Below are 25,466 nucleotides of genomic sequence, written 5' to 3'. Positions count from 1 at the left end.
AGCCCCCTAGTAATCACTAGTGAGTGTGTGTGTTCTAACTGTACAGATGGGTAAAAAGCGGAGGACAAATTTCGATTGCGGTGAAAAATCACAATTGACAAAATATGGCACATTTACATCTAGAGGAATGACTGTTGAGTTACAAAACCATCAAATCAGTGCTAGCTGGGGACAGTGGCTCAGAAAGGACACACACATGCAGTTTTGATGTGATAACTCTCACTGAGCCATTCTGGACAATGTCAACACAGTACTGGCAGCTGTCTACATCCAACATGAATTAGTCAGACAGTCATTTGAGGGCCAGTATTAGTATTTTGCTGTCTCTGCAGTTACATTTCAATATCAATAAGATATATAAGTAGAAAATTAATAAATTAAAAACTGATAACTCGAGCACCTCCCTCCCCCAGTCTTCTAATTATCAGAAGTGATTCTAGTTTTAGAATAGACATACAATTCTTCCAAACTCTTATTTTGGAAATCTTCTTATTTTGTAATTCATAACAAAATAATAAAGAAGGCTAATATACTCAAACATGAAGTTTACTAAAGCCTCAGCTTAAATAGTATTTAATTTTAAACCTTGAACAAATCAAGGTTTCAAATTCTTTAGAACATTATTTAATTAAGTTGGATATATTTGATACTGGTCTATACTACTATTACTGTAAATAGGTCCTATATCACGACAGAAGAAAACGTTCACAGAAATACATTTACATTTTACATTTATGGCATATAGCAGACAATCTTATCCAGAACAAATTACAAAGGATTTTGCCATCTGGTCACATGCATGTACATAAAGCTAGTTTCAGACAGAAGCTTGTGTCAGGCCCCAAGTACCCATCCAGGTACCAGGTTCCCATCCGGAGGTGGGGCGAAGAGAACAGAATCTTCAACAGTTCTCAAACAAAAGTATTGAAGGCTATACATTGAGCTTTTATTAGTAAAAGTCCTCTCTGACTGTAACCCATTCATATGAACTGAAATGATTCATAAATATTATAAATATTTTTAAATAGATTAAAAGACACCATGTAGGTTTTGTGTTAAAAGACAAGAATGACAGTAGAATGCTTTACTTGTAATTTGTACAGTTACGCTCTGCGTCGGAAGCCGCGTCACGCCGCTGACGTCGGCGGAAGTGACGTCTGTAGGTCACGTTGGACGCGCAGCCTGTGGTTCCTGCCTGCGCTGCGGTGGTTTTGTGTTTTGTTAGTAGGTTGTAGCCGTCAGCTTTATATAAACATGGAGACTTCTAAAGCAGGTATTGTTCCCCGAGTGTTTGAGTTTCAGGGTGCGTTTAGAGCCAGGTATCCTAAAAGAAAAGGTTCTCCTCTAGTTTGATAGCCGGTGTGTGTGACCTGGTTAATGTCACGTTCACGTGTGCGGAATCAGCGTCAGGACCTGCAGCTCGTGCCCGGTTACACCGCGCGTGCACCTTCCTAACTACACATGGCACATGATCGTCATGACAAGTAATCGTTAACTAGTATTTCTACATTTTGAAACATCCCCCCCAAATAATTATAATGCAAGTCCAAGCTGACCTTCAGGTTCACAGACGTGCTGGGCTTTGATTTACCGGACTGGGCTTTAGTGCCTCCAGAAGTCTGCAGGTGTGTCTCACTAAAGCATTAAGGGCTTTGAATGTCAAACTCAAGACTGTAATCCTCAACCTAATAGGTGGTAGTGTAGCATGTGTCCGGGTACGGGGCTTCTGTGTCCTCAACTCGCTGGTTCCTTACAGACACCAGGCAGGCAGCCGATGCAGAAGGCGTGTGCGTTTGAAATAAATTTATAGACCATCTTTACCACTTTTCACGTGTACAGAGAAAGCATCAAGGTCTATGATAAAATAGACTTCCTTATGTTAAGCATACATGATGCCCCTCCAAAAAATGATTAGAAACACTGAACCCAGTTATAAAAGCAGGCCTGAATGGGCCTGGAGCAGGTGTTTGTGTATTTGGTCAGGTAAGACTGATCAGGTGTGTGACGGACTCTGTAACCCACAGATGAGCCGCACCTCAGGCACGTGGAGCTGGATGTGATGATTCCAAAGATGATGCGTGAGAAGGCCAAGGTGTTGTGTGCACCGCAGGTGGAAGGTGAGTTAGTATCTCCGCAGAGAGCAGCTCCACTGGGACACCTCGCAAAAGCATTTTCTCAACATTTACTCTCCCTTTAAGTAAAATGTAATTAAACATTTTCTTAATCTTGTCAGCATAAAAGATAGAAAGAGCATGCATTGCCCCTGTGGACAAGTGATCAGATTGAGATTGAGTTCAGTGAGTGTGATAAGGACATTTGCATTTTGAACTGCCTTTTTTTTATTGTTGGTACATCAACGCTAGAGGTGCATCTTGGACTGGTAGTTTTACTACCATGAGGTACACTCCATGTACCTTAATTCTCCAATATGGATGTGCTTACCTGCACAGAGGTTGCCATGTAAGGAAATTCTTTGCCAAAAATGTTTGCTGATGTAGCGTGTGAAAATAGTAGACACCTGTAGCAGTGGTGTAGGTTTAATTTAATTGTTGGAGGAGACACTGTTCACACCACCGAACCCAACTCACCCCCCCAAATTACGCAGATTATCTGTGGCATCAACAGAACAATAGATAAATTGTTGATCGGTGTCTGAAATGTCTCAAAAACAGTAAGAAAACATATCTGACAGGAAAATAATGCAAATACATTTAGTGTTGACAGAACTTCCATTATAGAGTGGGTACGGAAAGTGTTCAGACCTCTTTAAATTAGTTTCATAGCAGCCATTTGCTAAAATCAAGGAAGTTCATTTTATTTCTTATATATTAATGTACACTCATCACCCCATCTTGACAGGAAAAAACAGAAATGTACAAATAATTGCAAATTTATTAAAAAAGAAAAACGGAAATATCACATGGTCATAAGACCCTTTGCTGTGACACTCGTATTTAACTCGCATGCTGTCCATCTCTTCTGATCCACCTTGAGACGTTTCTACTCCTTCATTGGAGTCCAGCTGTGTTTAATTACACTGATTGGACTTGATTAGGAAAGGCACACACCTGTCTATATAAGACCGCACACACCTGTCTATATAAGACCGCACACACCTGTCTATATTGAGGTTGAAGGAACTGCTCAATGAGCTCAGAGACAGAATTGTGGCAGCACAGATCTGGCCAAGGTTACAAAAGACTCAAGGTTCCTAAGAGCACAGTGGCCTCCATAATCCTTAAACGGAAGACGTTTGGGATGACCAAAACTCTACCTAGATTTGGCTGTCCAGATAACTGAGTAATCGTGGAGAAGAGTTGGTGAGAGGTGAAGAACCCAAAGATCACTGTGGCTGAGCTGCAGAGATGCAGTAGGGAGATGAGATGAAGTTCCACAAGTCACTCTCGCTGCAGCCTCCACCAGTTGGGCTTTATGGCAGACGTATGAGAGACACATGAAAGCCCACATAGAGTTTGCCAAAAAACACATGAAGGACTCCCAGACTACGAGAAATAAGATTCTGTGGTCTGATGAGATGAAGATTGAACATTCATTCTAAGCAGTATGTGTGGTGAAAACCAGGCACTGCTCATCACCGCCCAGTACAATCCCAACAGTGAAACATGGTGGTGGCAGCGGCATCCTGCTATGGGGGTGTTTTTCAGCTGCAGGGACAGAACGACTGGACGCAACTGAAGGAAAGATGAATGTGGCCCAGTACAGAGAGGTACTGGAAGAAAACCTCAGACTGGGCCGAAGGTTCACCTGCCAACAAGACAAGGACCCAGAGCACACAGCTAAAATAATAAAGCAGTGGCTTCAACTCTGTGACCATTCTGGACTGGTCCAGCCAGAGCCCTGAACCCAACTGAGCATCTCTGGAGAGACCTAAAAATGGCTGTCCACCAACGTCCACCAACCAACATCCAACCTGACGGAACTGGAGAGGATCTGCAAGGAAGAATGTCAGAGGATCCCCAAACCCAGGTGTGGAAAACTTGTTGCATCTTTCCCAAGAAGACTCATTACTGTACTCACTCAAAAGGGTTATTCTACTCAATACTGAACAAAGGTCTGAATACTTATGACAACATGATATTTCAGTTTTTATTTTTTTTTATAAATTTGTTAAAACTTCTACATTTCTGTTTTTTCTGTCAAGATGGGGTGCTGAGTGTACATTAATGAGAAATAAAATGAACTTCTTTGATTTTAGCAAATGGCTGCAGTGAAACAGAGTGGAAACATTTAAAGGGGTCTGAACACTTTCTGTACCTACTGTATGCCTCTCAAACAGACAAAATGGAGCAGGAACTATATTTTATAGATTTTGCATTATTTTGTTGGATTTCAGTGGTTTCCCTCATCAGAATGCTGTGGATAGATCAGCTGAGCTCAAAACATTTGTTTGCAAACCATTTCACTGTTAAATCTCTTCTAGCACTTCCAGTAAATAAGTCAATAATTTCAAATGCCTGTTTTTTTTTTAGCTGCTTTCTAAATTCTAGATGTTGAGATTTCTCATTTTCTGAAACTGCAACCACATTTGTCAGCTCGAAAAAGAAAGTGAATTTTACCCGTTTCACAGGTCATATAAATGAGGTAGTTTTGTAGTGTATAACGAAAAAATGGTGGGCTCACAAACTCTTCTTTTTTTATTTTGGGGGAAAAATTTTTTTACAAGCTTTTAACAGAAAAGGTTACAGACTTTTGTAAGTGACAACGAAGTGTCAGTTCTTTTAAAGTTTTGTTCGTCCTTTGTAGTTCCCTTTAACAGGAAGATTATGGCTAGATAATTTCTAGACTTTGTGTATGTGAGGTTGTGAATGCTACCTGATGTAGTCCTTGGTTTACATGCGTGGTCATCATCGTGTTTTGTGCCCCCCCATCACATGTCACCTCACGGTTCTCACTCGTTTCGGTTACGTTGGCCGGGTCGACACCACGTCTGTGTTCTTTCTTCATTTTGTCTTTTCATGTCCACACCTGCATCCCACACTGAGACAGCAGAGCACACGCTGACGAGGCCGTGGAAACCCCCTCCGCACCTTCAACTCGCTTTCACGCCTCCGCCCCAGCCACGCTGCCTGTGTGTGTGTGCGCGCGCGCGTGTGAACGTGAACACACAGCTGCAGACTGCCTTGGTGTGAGTCCAACTCCAGGACCAGACTTTCCTGTTAAAGTGGTTATAGTGTGATTTAAACATGCTGAATGTGAGATTTCCGTTTTAGCTTTGACTGTTGTGAGGTCGTCATGAATTCATCTTCAATGCAGAATGAGAGCTGAGAGCCCCCCCCCCTTGTCATGGTTTCTGCGTGGCTCCCTAGTTGTCTGGTCTGCTCTGTAATGTTAGTCAAATCCATTTGAGACAAGAATACTGCAACGTTAAATCAAAGTTTACTAGACTGCTTGCGTGTGTGCGTACACACAAACACACACACATTTATTTATATATATATATAATATATATAATTGTGTGTGTGTGTGTGTGTGTGTATATATGCTAGGCCTTGTTGCGTCTTTGTTCTGTTCTTTTGTTTCTCTCCAAAGAGATTATCCAGCATCACTTCTTCCCTCTGATAAATATGGTTCTGATTTCACCCTTATTCACGGTTCTCTGGTTATATCGTTTCAGCTTTTCTTGCACCAATTACTCTGCGTCAGGCTTCTTTAATCTGGAAGTCATATCAGGACTATTGATTTCTCCTGCTGGGGGATGATTGAGTTTGGATATCTTCTTTGCTTCTAATCATGTGAGAATTAATTGACTTTGGAGTAAAATCCCTCTGCCCCTGGTGCTCAGCCAGCCAGAAGAAAGAGAATGGAGTGGGAAAGACAGTGGGCAAATGTGCACAAGAATGGCAGAGGCCTGGTCTGGGTGTAGGCACGGGTGTAGGCGAGGGTGTAGGTCTGGGTATAGGTCGGGGTGTAGGTGTGGGCACTGGTCTGGGTGTAGGCACGGGTGTAGGTCAGGGTGTAGGTCGTGGTGTAGGTGCGGGCATAGGTCGGGGCGTAGGTCTGTGGCTGAGCGGCCCAGTCTCACCTGCAATCCCAGGCCTCTACAGTTCACTGGGCAGCAGTACTGGTTCAGGCCTCAAGCTAGATCTCCCAGTTCAGGTGCCTTCGATGGAGGACCTGAACGTATTAGGAGGAGCTGAACTAGCACTGAGGTTCAGGAGCCAGAGTGCTGTTACCAGGTCCAGGACCAGGTCGTCTGTATTAGTAGCTCTTCAGTACATCACTGCCACCAGTTACGCAGAGCTGCAGATGGTTTGGACCGGAGTGACTCGTCTCTACATCTATATGGCTTTTACTGCATTTGACCTGTATTGGCATTTAGATGATGAGGGTACGGAGCAGTCTCTTCTGCTGGTCTCCATTCTGAACGCAGAATGTCTCCTCTTTTCATGTTGTCTCTGCTCATGTCTCCTCTTCTCATGTTGTCTCTGCTCATGTCTCCTCTTCTCATGTCTCCCCTACTCATGTCTCATCTTCTCATGTTGTCTCTGCTCATGTCTCCCCTACTCATGTCTCCTCTTCTCATGTTGTCTCTGCTCATGTCTCCCCTACTCATGTCTCCTCTTCTCATGTTGTCTCTGCTCATGTCTCCCCTACTCATGTCTCCTCTTCTCATGTTGTCTCTGCTCATGTCTCCCCTACTCATGTCTCCTCATCTCATGTTGTCTCTGCTCCTACTTTTTTTCAAGTTAGAAGGTGAGTCTGTGCAGTTGGTCAGAAATCAGTTCTGCTTACAGCACATGGACAGTCGATTGTTTACTGTACTGTGGCGTTTTTAGATTTGTGTTTATGCGTCTGACGGATTGAGTGGAATGGTTTTCATATGTATTAGATTAGTTTCGGGGTTGTGGATCCTGGAATTGGTTTTGCACGATCTTCTCTGCATACAGATGAAACGTGTTGACAGTAATCAGTCATATATAAGTAATTGGAATTATTTTTCTGGGAGCTTTGGGACGCAGGGAAGAAGAGGCTAATTACCGCATGTCTCAGGACCTTGCTAACCACAGTGGTGTGTAAGCCTTCAGGAGCCTGTTCACACAGCCACGCCACCGTCACTTCCAGAGAGCGGCCCGGCACAACTTTGGCGCAAGCTGTTCAGCATAGCTCCGCCCATGCTCAATATTCACTAATATTTGTTTATGCTAAGTAGCATATGCTGTTCGGAACCAGGCGATTGCTAACGGTGACGAGGCTGGTGGTTGGGTGTAGCTACGACAGCTTGAGCTAAGACCCCATCAGCAGTTATTGATGGGGCTGCTGGGACTTCATTCAGGCATCCAGGGAGTATTTATAATTGGGGGGGAGGGGATATTTTTGTTGGTGCCTTTTGCACCCTGGCAGAAGTCTGAGCCAGTATGCAGGCAGTGTCCTTTATTTTAGCCCAGGAGAGGAAGCGTGGGCTGGTATCAGATAAGGCCGGTGTGGCTCCTTCTCCAGCGCCACACGGGCAGTTTGTGGTTTGCTGACTTTTTTTTGTCCTTGGCAGTTTGACGTCTTGAGTGAAAAAAAGAAAGAATAAGTAGTGTACTGTAATATGCAACACGAGAGGTTTTTTCTGTCTCACGGCTGCAATCTGACCTTGTCCTTCTGTTAACAGCTTTCACCCACTGCTGCAAGGAGTCCGGGTTCTTCATGGTGTTTAAATGCCGGGAAGAGAACAGAGAGTTGAAGGACTGCCTGACCAAGCAGTGAGTGACCCCAGCCAGACCGCTAGCAGGGCTCTGTGGAACTAGCTTCTCCAACCATCTTTAATGTTATTAAACTAAGTTTCTTCTTCTTCCTTACAGTTACAATGACCCTGCATTCTTTGAGGAATGCAAGCAGGAGTATATCAAGGAGAAAGAAGAATATCAGAAGACCGGCATTCCTGCCAAGCACAGAAAGCAGAAATTACCCAGCAGCTCGTAGGTACCTGACTGGTCCACTGTATCAGGACACTCAGCCACACTCTCCTCCTCACAGCCATGTTGGAACCACCTGAGCAAAGACACTTGCAGATCTGGGATCAGCTGTGATGGGGACTCTGGTGGTGGGCTAGTCATGGTTTATATTCATGATTGCCTTATATGAATCTTCACTAGTACCTAAAGCCTAATAAAAATTCATGGGAATATTTTTTTTGAATTAGATGGATGTGTGAATTTCTCTCCTCTGGGAATTATACTTTTTTTCTTGATTTTGAAAAAACAGTAGTTTCCTCTGGTGTGTTCCTCTGATGGTGTGTTTGCAGTGTGTTTGTCAAACCTGTGAACGTGACCCAGGGTCCCTTTGTTTTCACAAAGCCACGCTCCCTTTCATTTATACTCTGGATAAGGGCGTCTGCCAAATGCCATAAATGTATACTGAAGAATCCACATTTGCACTAGCAGAGTTGACCCATTATCTCATTGTCTATGTAAATGCTTTATGTAATTTAAATGCATATTTGAATAATTGTTTTGCAGATGTAATGATGCTTGTGGAGTCTAAAAATGAACGCCTGGTGTCAAATAAAGTGGTATGAATCCTGCAAGAGGGGGGGGAGCCTACCTGGCCATGTGACATTTACTTTGATGCTTGAGTCTAACCAGGTGAAGGATGAATGCTGAACCCTACAGCCTCCATTATGCAGTGAATACTGCTGTACAAACAATGCAATACTACAAAATTTTATTTTTTTAAAAATCCATATGATATATATGAAATCCTACCAAGAGGCCAACTCCGTAGCCCTTTCGATAAACACTTGAGTTACCACAGTCACACACTGTAAATGAATTAAACCCTTAAATGACCCCCCCCTTCCCAACTTAAATAGTTCAGTATATTAAAAGACATTTTACTCAATGTTTGACTCATCAATAAATACAAATGTTTACATTGAATTGTTTAATATTTACAAACAATCTGATGCGTGATCATCCTAAAAAATCATCTACACTAACTGTACATTGCATTTTGGTTCCCATAGCAGGAGTAACCGAACTGGATACAACTCCATTACCTCCAAAATCAAAAACGCAAAATATAAACCAAGGTCATAGTAATGGCCCTTCGTGCCTCGAGTGAATCGGCGACTCCAGTCACGCGATGGCGAAACGCCTCCAGAGTGTGCGGGTGCTCGTCCACGACGGCAGTTTGTTATTTGTATTATTTGTTATTAAGAGCAATAAGATAGCACGGATGCCTTCCAGTCCTTCATCTTTAACCCAAGAGAACTAATCTCAACTTCCAAAATGCGTAAACTGCACTTAAATATGTGCGAGAGCAATTTCACATTGTTTTATTACCAGGACGTTTGACGTACTATGTGCCGCTAAACTGATTTAAGGTGGTACAGCCATCGACAGATGTAGATCGATAAACACATATGGATGTGCTTACACACGGAAATGTTTCATCTTAAAAAGTCATCCCCAGGGAAAGATATGGCCTGTTCAGAAGACCCGACTTTGAGAAATTTCCCACTTCCTAATATGAACTGCCGGCAGGCTTCTGCTCAGTTAAACTGGAGTACACCTAATTCCATTTGTTAAATCAGTTGGTCTAAAGCCTTCAGACAACTGTTATATGGGTTTTACTCCATAAAAACATGGAAATACACCAACCCTGTGTGGACTGCCCACCCCTGTTTAGACAGGTCATTACACATCAAATCACATCTTGATGTTGAAAGTGAGTTAATCTGGGCCAGTACACCAGAGTTCTGCTGAACATACAGCCTGATACTGAATTAACATGCACCATGAACCCCTCCATGGGCTCCTATGTGAAACACAGAGAGTGCTAAACCGTCTCAGTGTGAACACAGAACTAATCCACTTTACAGTTAAGGGAACTGCAGCTTTAGCCTTTCTGTACACTTGTGAAGTATTTAAAATTTAAATAAAAAATAATGTGGACTAACTAAGCATCACGGAGAGGATACTGACAAGTGTTATCTACCAGACCTACAGCCATGTGACTCACCTTATTACTGATCCTTCACAGCAATGAAAATACCAAACAGAATACATGAACATGAATCCCTAAAGTTCAAGCTTTACCAGTAGCTACACGAAAATCACAACAACAAATATTCTTAAGTGGAGAGTGGAAATTATGCCTGTTCAATCACGCATACACACACACACACAAACATACTCAAACACACATAGCCACCCTCTCTGTAAAGTTATTTACATCCTCCAGGTGAAAGTGACACCTGCCTTCAGCAGCAGACAGTGCAGGTGCTCTGAGGTACCTCAGCCTGGACGTCAGAGAGGCAGAGTTTTAAGGCAGTTAGGGCATCTTTGTGGTTGGACACAGGGTTGCCTGTCAATACGGTTTGGCCCAGTCAGCACAGGAGCTGCTGGACTTGGGCCCTTCCCAGAACAGGGCGTCGCTGGGCCGGGGGTGGCTGGGGATGGACCAGGAGCCGTCCTCCAGAGAGGCCCCATGAGGCGTTGGCGGGCCAACGGGGCTTTCCAGGGAGGCGGGGCTGCCTAAGGGGGCGGGGCTCCCCAAGGGGGCGGGCCGCTGCAGAGGCCAGGGATCCTTCCAGCAGTTTCCCTGCAGGCCGTCGATGAACTGGAGCGCCGTGGGGGGTGCGGGGCGAGTGGGGCTGCTGGGGAGCGGGGGGGCACTGGGGGGCCGCGGGACTCCCACGGGGGGGCTGTTCCTCTCCACATCATCACGGCACTGCACAGGTAGAGCTGAAGCAGCTACAACACACACCAGCAACATGATGTCCATAAATGAATGAGGCATACAAACACAACATTCCAGACCACGTCCAGACTGATAGGAATGACATTAAAAGATGAGAACATGTAATTTCCTGATTACATTTACATTTATGGCATTTAGCAGACGCTCTTATCCAGAGTGACTTACAAAGTGCTTTGCATCTGATCACAGAATTCATCCTAGGTAATAGTACGGATAGGCCAGAATTCCAAGATACCATTGAGTCAGATTACTACTAAACTACAGGAGTCAATGTCATTACCTTGTGTTTTGCAAGTTAACGCAAATAACCATAGACAGACATACAATTTAAGAACAACGGCAAGTGGTATCTGCTGAGTTAGTGCTCTGGTAAGAACTCAACAAACAGGTGAGTCTTCAGTCTACGCTTGATTATACCACAGAACTCCTTGGGGACGTAGACGATGCCCCCCAAAGATGGTTGATTCACTACAGGGTTACAAGAAACATTTCTCCCTCTGCCCAACCAAAAAAACCAAAAGAGTACAACTCTTAGCAGTGGATCACTCGGCTTGTGCACTGTAAACCCCAATGTTATCTTTACTAAAACAATTCAGTAATAATCAGTAGTAATCTTTACTTAAAATCTTACATTATATTACCAGTACTTGGAAATCAAAGTTGCTTTCACTTTCTTATCCGTAATTAATTGTGTTTTTGTGTTGTAACTACACAAAATAAGTTTTAAAATGTATGTGTCACGTGATACATGATATTTGCTCTGATTGATCAACTTTTAAATTTAGCTGAAACGTCCCACCAAGAAGAGCGCGAACAAAAAGCGCATGAGGTAAGTTGTCTATATAAATCTGCTGTTACTAATTTAACTATCTCTCAAAATGTGTATCCATGCATAAAATGTGACCTAGGATGGCATATTATAGTAATAATAATAAAAAAAAACTTAACTAGAAGAGTCTTTCTGTTCATGTCACATTATATGTGTTCTCAGTGGGAAGAATCTTTTAATTGATTTAAACATTCACTTGATCTTTTGTATGAAGCACACTGTTTTGCTTTTGACTAAAAGCAGGAATGGTTTAAAAATGTTATTTGATGCCAAATGATAATAAACAAGTTCATTTACAATAATTATAACAATTAAGTATTAATAATAAAAAACACATAAATAAAAGTATTAAAAACTTGATATATTAATTGTAAAAAGTTCCTACTTAATAGTTAAGGTATTTGTAATTGTGTTAAATTAAGTAAAAGCAACTTTGAGTTAAGTAATTTTAAATTGAGTAAATTGAAGTTCACTCTATTTATATCATATAAGTATGTATTGTATTCATACAACTCAATTATATTAGTTTTGACAGAAGCCATTACTTAATTTACTCTTTTTTTTGAGGCAACGAGTTACCTCTGTTTTTTTAAGTAGTTTGAACTTATTAGGGTTAACGGTGTGCATCGATGAAGAACGCAGCCAGCTGCGAGAACTAATGTGAATTGCAGGACACATTGATCATCGACACTTCGAACGCACATTGTGTTAGGGTCAGGGTTAGCGTGCACCTTCACACATGCACCCCTGCACGCAACACCCCCCCCCCATGCACCTAACCACAACCACAGCTCTCTCAGATTCAACATCACGTACTGAAGACATACAGACCACCAGAACTAAACCCAATTGCAATTCTACAATCCACAGAATACTGGGCTGCTTCAGGTATCCAAATGTATACCTGCATTTACTAAGCCACACCCTCCTGTGGAGATCAGCACCCACCCACACACACACACACACACACACACACACACACACACACACACACACACACACACACACACACACACACACACACACACACACACACACACACACACACACACACACACACCCTCACTACCAACTACAGGAGGTGATGCACACAGCTCTCTAACTGTTAGGAGCAGAGTGTTTCTCTCTGTCCTTTTTATGTATCACTAAAAATTTTTTTAAAGCACTGTGTCCTCTGTCTCACTCTGTGTCCTCTGTCTCACTCTGTGTCCTCTGTCTCACTCTCTCTGTCTGTGTCCTCTGTCTCACTCTCTCTGTGTCATTTATCTCACTCTCTCTGTCTGTCTCCTTTATGTCTGTGTCCTCTGTCTCACACTCTCTCTCTCTGTGTCCTCTGTCTGACTCTCTCGGTCTGTGTCCTCTGTCTCACTCTCTCTGTCTGTCTCCTTTATGTATGTGTCCTCTGTCTCACTCTCTCTCACTGTGTCTCACTCTCTCTGGGCCAATTCACGCTCCTCTGCTCTGTTCGGGGAACACAAACAAACTCTGTACCATCAGACCCAGAATGCTGCGGGTCCAACAGACACTCTTGCATCTCAATGTGCTACGGCTGCCCCTTATTTTCACCTCTCCGCATCTGAGCAGACGAGAGGAACGAAATAACCCAAGTGTGTTTGTCATCTGCTAACTTTGGACCCCGTAATGTGTATGTGTGTGTGTGTATGAGAGAGAGAGAGAGAGAGAGAGAGAGAGAGAGAGAGAGAGAGAGTGTGAGGGAGAGAGAGAAAGAGAGAGAGTGTGTGTGTGTGTGAGAGTGTGTGTGTGTATGTGTGTGTGTGTGTATATATGTGTGTGTGTATATGTGTGTGTGTGTGTATATATGTGTGTGTGTGTGTGTGTATGTGTGTGTGTGTGTGTGTGTGTGTGTGTGAGAGGGAGAGTGTGCTGGATTTGTATTGCACAGGTTTGTCATGTAGGCATTAAGGAGAATCATCAGATGCACTACAGCCGGAGGTGTTGCGTCTGGCTTCACCACCAGATGCTGAATTCATTTCTTCTGAGGACTCATGAACTCATCATCCCTTCCCACAGGCAGACAAAGAATGTAGTGGGGAGAAAAAAGAGAAGAGGAAGGAAGGGAGGAAGACTCTCATCCCAGAAGCAGACAGCAGCATGAAAAGAGGAACTGTTCCGCTCACGCTCAGCTTTCTATTCTTATTAGCGAAGCACTCACAGGTATTTATACCTATTCTAGAAAATGTCTGAAATAACATCTAATGGCCCCCCGACAGCTCTAGGGTGCTCAAAGTGGAACTGAAGCTTCTTGTGCCCAAAATGAGATTGTGAGTTAGGTGCTCGTTGAAAGACCAAAACGTGAAGAAACTAATACGGACATTATTGTAACACCTCAGGACGATATCGATGTGTTCAGATCTTGTGTGTTCTTGTTTCACAGTTCTATGTAATCCTGTTCTATGTAATCCATAATCCATGTAATGCAGTTCTGCACAGTGATAGCTGGGTAAATGTAAATATCACTGTGGGGTTTATCCTTGGCACACTGAGCACAGTATTTGAGTCTGGGTGGAAACACCAACATCATGTGCCTGTGTATTGGCTTGTGTGTAAATATCTGCCATGTGTGAGGGTGTGTGAAAATGAGAGATGATTGTGAATGTGTGCGTGTGTGTGTGTGTGAGAAAGAGAGGCAGAGAGAAAGTGTGGATGTGGGTGTGTGTATGAATACGGACCTCTCCGGAGAACTGGTGGCAAAGGCTTGTTTCGGAGTCTCTTCATTAAATCAGCCTGAGCTTTCACCAGCGTCTGCAACCACACCATCTCACTGCAGACACCTTCATACAGCGTCATCACAGCCGCACCCCTGAACACACAGCCAACCGCCCAATATCGTTACCATGCAGGAAAAGCCCAGATGCACTCCGCACCGGCTTCAAATCTTCACATTACATTTTTAAAAGACAAGACAACAAGTAAAATTGACACAAAACTTTTATAAATGCATTATGTATTAAATACATCATCATCATCATCATCATCCAGGCGTCCAGATGATGATGGAGAGTCCAGAAGCAGACGGCAGCAGCCTGGACCGTCTGACGTCCAGCATTGATCAACAGGGTTCACCAGAATAGGACGCGCCCCATCACATGAGGAAGGGCAAACTAAGATGTTTACAATGAACCGACTCTACTATAATCAAACAGCTCCCTCTGGTGACTAGAATTTCTCTTCGCTATAAAGAACTTAATAAAAACAACAGGATGTACCCGAGTGAGCAACCAAATTACCTGGACTCTGCTGCCCCCTTCTGGACATCGTTCTGAACTTCAGAGCTCTCTGCGTCTTCCTGCAAAGAAGAACATCCATCAAAACAATAGTGAAAAGTGCAACCCATGGACAAAATTGGTTTGAAGAGGGCTAGAGAGGTTGTGGGGTCAGTAAGATGTTATTAAGTACAGAGAGCACGAGTGCACTCACACACACACCTGTCTGACACACACACCTGTCTGACACACACACCTGTCTGACGCCACAGAGTTCCTGCAGTCGGCTGTTTTCCACTTGCAATCTGTCCAGTTGCTGCTGAAGTGCGTCGAGCTGCAGTTCATGATTCCCTTGAGTCACCTGCCAGTAGTCCTGTGTGTCAGTCAGACTCCTCATCACTGTACACACACACACACACACACACACACACACACACACACATATATATACACACACATACACACGCGCGCGCACACATACACAAGCACACACACACACACACATATACACACACACACACATACATACACACACGCGCGCACACACACACACAAGCACACACACACGCGCACTCTCAGCCTCTAATTTATACTTATAACAAACAAACAAAAAAATACACAGCTTCTGGTCCTTTAAAGCCCACATATTGCAATTATTACTCCATTTATAATGTATTAAGTAGTAATTATTCATCCTTATTATGACGCCTCATATAAGGTTAGCACAGACAGAAATGGCCAAAGCATTTTAGATGACACAACAGGCATCTGTGGAGCGGGTCACGTGTGTCAGGGTCACATGTGACCGGGTCACGTGTGTCTGGGTCACGTACCTTGGCTCGTCTCCATCTCAGACTTCAGCTGCAGTAGCTCCAGCTCTTTGGCTTGTAGCTGCTCCGTCAGGATCCGTTCTGACTCCGCCCTCTCTTTCTTCTGAAAGACGCACAAAGACACCCTGACCCACCGCAAGAGCGAGAGGTGCCAACAGCAGAAGGACTGAAACGCAACTAAAGTCTCATACCAGCTTGTTAAGCTCCGCCTGCAAATCCTTCTTCTCCATGTAGATGCCTCGGTACGCACTGAAGGCCTTGTTCATGTACTGGGGTCCTTCAGAAGGAGGGGCCTCCGGTCGGAACACCTGCTCACACGCCAAACACAGCAACGTCACACACGTCCTTTCACTGCCCTCAAGTCTTGTGTGTGTGTGTGTGTGTGTGTGTGTGTGTGTGTGTGTGTGTGTGTGTGTGGGTGTGTGTGGGTGTGTGTGGGTGTGTGTGGGTGTTGGGGGGGTTCACCTTGTCCTCCAGCTGCTTCACACGTTTGCGCAGCAGTGTGTTCTCCTTCTCTGTGTCCCGCAGACGTTTCTTGATGTCCTCGTAGGCCGTGACGAGAGCGAAGTGAGAGGCGACGGACTCGTCCCCCGAGCACGCCGCCACAGGGCTCTCCGCCACGTATGCCGTCTCATGCTTCAGGATGCAGATGTCATCGTCCACGAGCGGCGACTCCATGCCGGAACTGTGGAGTGGACACAGGGGGTCAAGTGCATGCCAGGGGTCATACACATGCCAGGCATTCCCACAGTGCCTGCTAAAGCATCAAGTCTTAAATCTGGTTTGCTTATAAGCAAGCAACTTTTTTTGAACAAGGTTCAGGCTTTTTTCATGATGTCTGCACACGCCACATGTTTATTAAGTCTGAGTGAACATGAAAACATCTGCATGGCAGTACAACTGAGACATTCATTCACAGGATACCAGTTATGGTTTTTCATAACGGTCTGGGATGGTGACACAGCTAGTTCAGTACTTTAATACAAGGGGAAAACTTTTATTAGCAGTGTTAATGTCAGGGCAACAGTCACTTGTACATTCTTGGCTTGAGTGAACCAACTGTACGTTTTCATTTGAATGAAAGAAGAAACTCGGGTGACTCCTCTAGTTCTATATTGCTGCATGTTCTGACATGTTCTCTCATGTCTGCTATTCCTTTTGAAACAGTAATTATGCAGTTAATTGTGGTAGTTCATCATGTAGATCTATTTTTTGCTGGACTCATAAATGCCACTAATTACTTTAAACGTAGGGCCATGACAGAAAATGGTGCCAAAGGTGACACAGAACAGACGGATGATACAGCACTGGGAACCGAGGGAATGACTGAAAAGAATAGAAATGTTTCTCAATGTCAACAGACTGACCTATGAACACTTTCATTACTGCTATCTCTCTCTCTCTCTCTCTCTCACACACACACACACAATATGGTCATTTCAGGCCAAGGCGCTCAAACAGCTGAGGAAGGACCTCTGGCCGATGAATGTCTCTCACGACACTGCCGTTTACATTATATATAATATACACTATATAATATACACACACCCATCCACACATTAATACTATATGCCAATTCAAGCCCCTTGAATGAGAAGTATTTCTAACTTTCGATCATTTTGAGATCAACTGCTTTCAAAAGCGAAAGAGAAAGTGTTGTGGTCACCATGAACACCAGATACAGAAACAAACCTGATGCACAACCTGCATCTGTCATGATGAAATATTTTAACTTCATGTAACTAGCTAGCCAGACAAAACAGAACAAACATTCTGAGGGCAAGAAAAAACTAGTAAAGATCCGGTCAGTTCTCCGTCCGGTCCCCGTCAGTTCTCCGTCAGGTCTCGGTCATGTCTCCGTCAGTTCTCCGTCAGGTCCCGGTCAGGTCTCCGTCAGTTCTCCGTCAGGTCTCGTGGGTTTCTAGAAGGTTCTGTGGTGACATTCGGACCAACAGACAAAACTACAGACACGCTATTGTGACGTGAGACTGTCGCGCGCAGCACACACACACACACACACACACACACAGGCTAACAGGCTAGCACATCTACCTACAAGACAAGCTGCAAGACCAGTCACTACTTACCGTATAGCAGTCAGTTTAAATCACAGACTAAGGTAAACATATAAACCATGTTAATACTTCGATCATAATGGGGATGCGGTACGTTCACGAGATCGCGTCTCTTCGTTAACACAGAAAACGTCAACGACACAAACATGAACCCGGAAGTACATCACCGCGATGACGCAACTCGTTCCGCCGGAAGCAAGGTCGCGACAATAGACTCGCGTCTTACTGAGAAAACGGCGCAAACATCCATAATTATTATATTCATCCATAATTTATTATATATTTTATCCTGATGTATTCAGTCCAGTAGGTGTATTAGTAATTAAATATAAGCTGCTGGTTTTGATCAAATGTAAACACATTTCCCCTCCATTTCTACAGTTTCGTTTGTGATGCCACGACAGTGCCAACTGCCCCGGCCAGTTGCCCCAGAGTCTACTGCACTAGCCTATGTAGCTCAAAACGGACTTAAATTTTGTTTATTTGAAAAAGTCGTCAAGCAGAATTTATACATTATTTAATTATCTTTTGTTTTTACGTTTATATATGCTGTCCAACTTTACGAAATATGTAGGGTATACAATGTATTTCTGCAACCTAGCTGAGCTTTCGTTTTAGTATATATTTAAATTGTGTAAATTTCAGCACAGTAGGGAATAGACTAGGGTGTACTCACACTAGGCACGGTTTGCTCGTTCCGTGCTGGGGCCCGGTTATCCCCCCTCCCCACTCCCCCTTCACTTGGTGGGTAATTGCGGATGACAAATTTCGATTGCGGTGAAAAATCACAATTGACAAATATAGCACGTTTAATTTTAAATTATTTTTTGTAGTGCGTAAAGGCAGCCACTAGATGGAGCTATTTTGTTGCTTTCCTGACTCCAGTCTCCTTTTAAAAGAACATTTCAAGTGGCCAGAATGACTGTCATTTATTTTGGTCATTCCCTGATCTGTTTTTGGATTTGCTGTCACACTATGATCATTCAGGTCTGTTGTTAGACCTTCATATATCTGCTTTAGGAGAATGCCTATTGTCAAATACACTCTACTAATCAAACAGACATGACTAAAGTAATTGATAAAACTCCCAAAATGTCTACAACATGCTTCCATTCACAGTAGGCCATGCTGTCTTCCCCTTGTACACGTGTGGGTCCTGCCCACCACATCAAGAGTTCTATAGATTAGTGTTTGATGCTGGATTGAGGAAAAAACAGAACGGAATCTCCAAGAGTTTTATTTTAACAAAAACGTGAATTACATACAGTACCAGCACTGCAAAAAAATACCACAAATATCTGTTTGCAGTGTTTCAAGTGTTTGGTTTGTTTTTTTTTCTTTGCAATAAAAAAAATAATTTAACATATAAAAATTAAGAACAATTAACAAATTGTATACTTAAAAATTTAACATTGCTTTTCAAAAACCCTTTTTAAGCACTGGTGACATTGTTCATTCAGATAGTAAGAAATGTAAACACTTCCGTGCTATAATGCTTCTAAAAGTGAAGCAGGAAAGGTCCATTTGGACACATACATGCTCCACGTGTGTTGAGGAGTCCCCAACATCTCTCTGACTCGCTCTGAGTTCTGTTACAGAATAGCTTCATCTTACTGGTGTCAAAGAAGTGTCGAACTAAAACTCTTGAGCCATACTCAGAGTAGTGCAGTATCAGTGTAGTCATATAATGGCTTTAGACAGGATTTGTACATTGTGAAACTGCCACAAATCCTGCCTCAACCTGATTGCCTGCTGTGTTTTGTTTTCTGCTTGACGCAGCAGGTCCTGGCCTGGAATGTCGGGTTAAACGGTTGCGATCAGCACGCCCGTTAAATCCTGAGTGCATTGGTTGTAGGTTTGGCATCAGTGGAATGTCCACACCTCCAGGGCCTGGATGGTGAAGTCTTGCTGGGCGGAGAGCGGCTGGTTGTGGAACGTGTTACAAGAAAACGTGGCTCCATGATTGAGGTCGGCATCCACCCACAGGCCGAAAGGTCCACTAGAGGAGAGTAGCATCAGTCAGGAAGGAATGTCTTTCCCGTAAGATTGTTCAGAGCATTTTCTTGTATTACTATAGTTTCAAAAGAAATTGTGCATGTAATAGCAAAACTCCTTACCCTCCCCCTCCGATTTGAAGGGAATCAAGGAATCCTCTGACAAAATAAGAGTTTTCCCCACTCCAACGGTACATCTGTGAGATAATAAAGGTCAACGTGTTTCAGGTGTCCAATCAGAAGACACATTTCAGGTAAAGCAAGCACACAGCATTGGGTGGAGAGATGGAGTTGAACAGACCTTAAACTCAGGGCTGAAGGTGAAGAGGAAGGTCTCTCCTGTGCCGTAGCAGCGATCACTCACTCTAAACGGGTCTGAAGAGAATGCACCAAACACCTGCAACCAGTTCACGGAGGCACCTTTGAGATTTCATCATTGGACATGGTTCATGTAGACCGCACTTAAGAAAAACTGTCTGCAGATAAATGAAGGTGTGTCCCCACATGGTTCTGCCCCGTGCAAACCTGCTTGTGCATGTCCTTAATTAGCAGCAGGACCGGCCGCTCCACCTGGGCCGTGCACCTGTACAGGGTCCGCAGGCTGGTCCCGTGCTCGGCGGTGCTGTAGACCAGCCTCCATGGGCAACACTGGATCCGCGCTGGCAGGTGTCCGGCCAGCTGTGAACATGCACACACACACACACACACACAAGTCAGCTTCAGGATCGCTGGCAGGTTTTTCCATGTGCCTCTGTGAGCCCACTCTCCAACCGTGCAACCACCTCACCGGTATTAATAATGTACGATATCACATGTCCATATATCAAGACAGGTGTTAAATATTATATAGTGCGATAAAGTTTACGTGAACAATTTATGTTGTGTTAGTAAAAAATTATGTTGTGTTAGTCATTAATTCCACACATCCCCATCAACAAATAACAGCTATAACCCCCCAGGGACATATTAATCAAAGCCAGCACCAGACAGCATCAGTAATAATTCCAACAATAATAATAATAATAATTCAGCATCAGAAATAATTCCAATAATAATAATAATAATAATTCAGCATCAGTAATAATTCAAAACTGTCCTTGCCCTGGTCCATTAGTGTATATGTGTAGAGTCACTCACACTCTGGATATGGTGATCCAACAGGATGTGGCTGTCCTGCGTTAAGAGGGGCAGCGTGTCGTCCACTTCCTCGTCAGACGTGCACGTGCTCTGGGAGCTACAGATGCTCAGAGAATGCTTCGCCTTCCTCACTGTGATTATCTGCCGAGGAAGACGACAAGAAAGACTGATGGAGCAGAAAACATCTCCTGCCCTCCTAGCTGCTTGTCTGTAAACCTAATAAACGTAACGACTCAGTTTCTAGAATTACCAACGCCAGCTGACGGGCGTGTTCAGGCAAACCAAACACTGGATCAAGTACGTACTTGTACAGTGTTTTACCATTTCACATCTTCAGAGGGACTTGATGCCTAATGTCCAACAATTCCTTAAAATGCCTTTTGATCTGCAAAGGCAGAATCTCACCTCTACGTAAGGCCCGTCATGTCCTCTGGAGAAGTACAGGATCTTTATACTCTCTATTAATCCCATATTACCTCTCTTTAAAAGCATGCATGCAACGTGCGTTTATCTATATGCAGATGTAGGTCTATATGAGCCTTTGTCCTCTGTTGCTTTGCTGTGGAAATGAATGGGCAAGCCCTCTTTTATGTAGCATATAACATGCCCACTGATATAATAAACCCTCATTGGTTTGTTCATTTTTCCACTCTTTGGACTTGTGAACCATTGGTTGTTTCCCTTGCCAGATAGGTTTCATTTCTGGTAAAGGGCTTCAAAGAGGAAGTTAAAACAGGCCAGTAAACGTGTTAGGACAGTTACGAAACCTTGCTGCGAAGAGCAGAGGTTGTGCCATGCCTGAATTATGAGATTATATTGTGCAGGGATGGGACCCCTTGAGTTACCAACCTCCCAGTTGTTTTCTGGGAATGGATTCCTGAGCAAGCTGTCGATGACAGCCAACTTGTCTTTGTTGACCACGAGGAAACTCTGTCTCCTGCCATGTTTGGAGTAAAGGTTGGGTGACCATTGCACGAAAAAGGTGTAGAGGTGGTCGACTCTGGAGAAAATTACAAGAGTAAACAAGTTACACATATACAAGCTGGTGCAGTAAAATTACTGATGTTATAGCTAAGTGCTACATATTTCCCCTGGTATTTCATTCATTTGTAACATTATGAAGGGTATTATTAACAATGTGTAAATGAATATATCAAATTAAATGTAGAACCATTCCTTTTCATTATCTTGTTTCAAGCACAAATCTGCAATTGAAACTTTGTAGATGACTAAAGCTGTACTGTACAAACCACAAGTGGAACCAGTGAAGCACTCTGTCTGCTAGCAGGTACCACCAAACCCGTTGGCCTATTTCTACACACCCCCATTCATTCTACAGAGCGCAGGAAATCAGCGTTTAGTGTCTTAACCCGCATGCTGCTCGACAGTTCCGTCCAGGAGCCTCTGTTCCCCACGCTCTCGTTTTCACCCCCGGGGTAAAAAGTACAAGTGGTAACCACTTACTCTCCCACGCTGTATGCGACCCCCATGACGGACGGGAGGAGGGTGGTTAGCGCTGGAAGATCAGCTCTGCAGCTACATGTCCATGTGTTTTCCATGCTCCTCCTGCTTTTATATGGACGGCGAGCCCTCCTCGGGCCGACCAGCACCGCTCTTCGTAACTGGGCTGCTAGGTAATACGTTAACCAGGCCGCTCCACGCTGTCTGTGTGCCAAACAGAGCTGGGTGCCAAAGTGCTAACGTGCGGAACGAGCGGGTCCAGGGACACGTACCTGCTCTACAGCAGAAGAAATAAACTACTCAGCAAATGAAAGCTTGGGAGAGACAGTCATTCCCATACTGGGTCCATGACTGGTCAAAGCTTTTTAACCTTTAGTTTATACAAAATAAATGTTTTTCGAAAGAAAGAACAAAGGTTATGGTTATGCACAGACTAAATATCTAAAATTAACTCAAAATAACATGAATAGAAAGTAAACAAGACCAACTGACAGCCTCCTCTTGCTCTGAAGCAGGCACAGATGACTTCTTGAAACTTGCTGCAAATCTGTGTCTCAACCACAGACAAATATGCAGTGGCAATCAGAAAACAGTTGTGGCCTTAAACTTGCAGTAGGTACTAACGCAGCATATTGAAATCCAGTCAGTTATTAATTACAGTAGTTTTTTTATTAATAAGTGAATATTTAAGTCAACATACAGTATTTAGTACATACAGTAATTCATGAAACAATGTAGCCTTTATGTTTCAGTGTGATCACACCACCCAGCCACACGTGCCAATACTGAATACTGAATACTGACAATAAATACAGTCTAAATTGAAGTGAAATCTTGTGTTTTGCATGAGAAACACTGAACAGAGAAACTCCAAATATTTTGAACTAAATGTCCAATTGTTCTACAAAAACACAATACATACATGTCATACAGCTACAGACTTTATTCTTCAAATAAAAGCATTGATAACACTGGCCAGGCTGGATTATAGCTTTAGAATAAACACCCATTTAACTGCATGTTCCCCTCTTAACTAAGGTAGAAGACTTATTTGGCCTAAAAGGGACAAGCATTCACCTTGTGTGAAGGTGGACTGGACTGTGTTAGTAAGCTAATGTATGATTTGAGTGGCATATTGCCAAGAAATAAAGACCTTGATCTCCACACAAGCTGCACTGGAACCTGGAAGTCTCTTCAGCATGAACCTGAATACAATAAATGCAATATATGCAGACTGGTGTTCTAACTACCCTCTCTAGCAACGACACCATTAACAGGCCTGAGACTGCTGTCGATAATATAGCAAATACAATGTATAGTACAAATGTTGAGAGGAATTAGACTTTGTTCCTTTAATTATCAGTAAATCTACTGTTTGCAGAGCAAGCTAAATGCTCGGTTCAGATTTGCACTCAGGAGTATGCAAGAGCTTTTTGGATGAAACAGCATCTGCACATGAGAGTGTGTAATTCAGCGTCTGCTGGACCATCAGAATGGAGAAATAGAGCAAGCTGGGAGTTAAAGTGGAGTGATCCTATCCTGCTGAGCTCAGGAACTTAATGTGTGATGCTTTAAATGTCCCGCGAGCCCACGGACAGGACCACAGCAGCCCCGCCCCCTTCGTCCTGCAGACTGAAGCATCTTACAAACAGCAAAAGCTTCAAACTTTGAAAGTTTAACACAAAACTTTTAAAACATAAACCATTTAAATGAATCAAGTTATTTGTTGAATGGACTCCTCCTCTACTGGGAATGCCTCCACTCACACGTGCACCCATGACACGTGAGGAAGGCAACCAAGAATTTTGGGTTTTTTAACCAGTAACTTTAAGGTTTCCCAAAATAACAAAAATAATGACAACAATGCTGCAGACATTCATTCCTTGTGTCTTTTTATGTGTAGCTGAAGTTGCACAACTTAGCGAGTGGCGGTGTTCGAAATAGCATGCTATATACTACTTATGTACTGACTGGGCCCCAGATCAGTATGCCCTATGCAGTATGTGACTGAAATACATTTTTCAAGTATGCAAAAGAGTATGCAAGTTCGCTGCATCCTGTCAAATGTTGGTGGAATGGCTCTTCCTGGAGGGAACATTTGCATATTCACACAACCTTTAGTATTATTTGCATTTGTCGCATACTGGATACTATAATGCATACTACTACAGGGACCAGTATCCAGTATATACTGAGTGTAGTATGCAGTATACAGTATGGAGTAGACCATTTTGTACAGATCCATAACCTGGGTTGTGTGAAACTGCACAGAGGGTGTGCACTGATATCACTTTGTGGTGGAATCCAATCCGTAAATCAGATCGAGCGTCAAACCTTCAACATGTTGGGTCTATGTGAACAGCAGAACTGGGAAAGAGTGAAACTGGGAAACAGTCAAACTGGGAAACTCTGAAAGAAGCAAGCAAACATCATGTTTAATTAAAGGTGTTTGGACTCCACAGTGAACTGTACAAACTGTCTGTGGTCCATGGAGATGGTTGTGTGTCCAGGAACCTGGTTTCCTGATTCCTGTACAAAGGGGGAGTTGTTGGTACAATTAAAGTGATGCTGAGGTCACTACCGACCCCCCAAAAAAACAATTAAAAAACACCAAACAAAAAAACTTTCTCCATCTCTGCAGGTAGAAACTTTGTTCGCTCTTCGTGGAAAATTTAAGAGGCTTTGAAGAGAAAATGGGTGGGTCTGTGTGCATATGTGTGTGTGTGCGTGTGTGTGTGACAGAGAGAGAGAGAGAGAGAGAGAGAGAATGCTGCTCGGGCTGTTATTTTCAAAGCAAGTTTAATTTCCACAGTGATCGAATTACTCCCATGGACAATGGACAGTAAACAGTGGGAGAGGAGGTGGGCTGGCGTGGGTTACTGGAGGTTACTGACCTAAATAGAGCAGAACCGGTACCTCCGGGACCTCGGCTGATTAATGCTGTCCTGGCAAAAACTTTTCCATGCTTCAAAAAACACTGTATGCTCTACTTCAGACCCCTTTTGTAACAGCTCTAATTTGGTAATTGTTTGACAGCTCAGAGTCCATGAAGAACCTGTTTATTGGGATGGTATGAAATAACTAAGTGTGCTCTGTCTGGGATGTAGGAAAATGAGCAATCTTTAGAGTTATTGGTAACTGGGAAATTTCTATCCATTTTAGAGGTAATCTTAAACTTAATATGTTCATATGTTCTGTGGAAAAGA

At 43.4% G+C, this 25,466-nt stretch overlaps 3 protein-coding genes across 4 annotated transcripts; 1 reads left to right on the top strand and 2 right to left on the bottom strand.

The window, feature by feature from the left end:
- The first annotated feature begins 1,112 nt into the window (after positions 1-1,112).
- cmc1 (C-x(9)-C motif containing 1) lies at positions 1,113-8,847 on the top strand. The gene is made up of 4 exons (XM_077013215.1): positions 1,113-1,273; positions 2,025-2,117; positions 7,619-7,709; positions 7,809-8,847. The coding sequence occupies exons 1-4, from the start codon at positions 1,255-1,257 to the stop codon at positions 7,927-7,929; spliced, it is 324 nt and encodes a 107-aa protein (XP_076869330.1). The 5' UTR covers positions 1,113-1,254; the 3' UTR covers positions 7,930-8,847.
- A 27-nt stretch (positions 8,848-8,874) lies between these two features.
- azi2 (5-azacytidine induced 2) lies at positions 8,875-17,831 on the bottom strand. Its single transcript, XM_077013214.1, has 8 exons — positions 17,681-17,831; positions 16,059-16,278; positions 15,785-15,901; positions 15,597-15,696; positions 15,020-15,162; positions 14,788-14,846; positions 14,230-14,360; positions 8,875-10,703 (listed from the first exon to the last, which is right to left on the bottom strand). The coding sequence occupies exons 2-8, from the start codon at positions 16,269-16,271 to the stop codon at positions 10,318-10,320; spliced, it is 1,149 nt and encodes a 382-aa protein (XP_076869329.1). The 5' UTR covers positions 16,272-16,278; positions 17,681-17,831; the 3' UTR covers positions 8,875-10,317.
- A 1,058-nt stretch (positions 17,832-18,889) lies between these two features.
- On the bottom strand, positions 18,890-22,518 carry ncoa7a (nuclear receptor coactivator 7a). 2 transcript variants are annotated; one of them, XM_077013212.1, is made up of 7 exons: positions 22,264-22,518; positions 21,649-21,799; positions 20,800-20,940; positions 20,188-20,340; positions 19,964-20,059; positions 19,786-19,859; positions 18,890-19,667 (listed from the first exon to the last, which is right to left on the bottom strand). In XM_077013212.1, the coding sequence occupies exons 1-7, from the start codon at positions 22,356-22,358 to the stop codon at positions 19,532-19,534; spliced, it is 846 nt and encodes a 281-aa protein (XP_076869327.1). In that variant the 5' UTR covers positions 22,359-22,518; the 3' UTR covers positions 18,890-19,531. The 2 variants fall into 2 exon arrangements, with proteins under 2 accessions (XP_076869327.1, XP_076869328.1); XM_077013213.1 differs by lacking the exons at positions 21,649-21,799; positions 22,264-22,518 and adding an exon at positions 21,205-21,564.
- Positions 22,519-25,466: the final 2,948 nt, after the last annotated feature.

This window comes from Brachyhypopomus gauderio, chromosome 7 (assembly GCF_052324685.1).
Source record: "Brachyhypopomus gauderio isolate BG-103 chromosome 7, BGAUD_0.2, whole genome shotgun sequence".
Lineage (NCBI taxonomy): Eukaryota > Metazoa > Chordata > Actinopteri > Gymnotiformes > Hypopomidae > Brachyhypopomus > Brachyhypopomus gauderio.
This window is presented reverse-complemented; position numbering and strand designations above follow the sequence as displayed.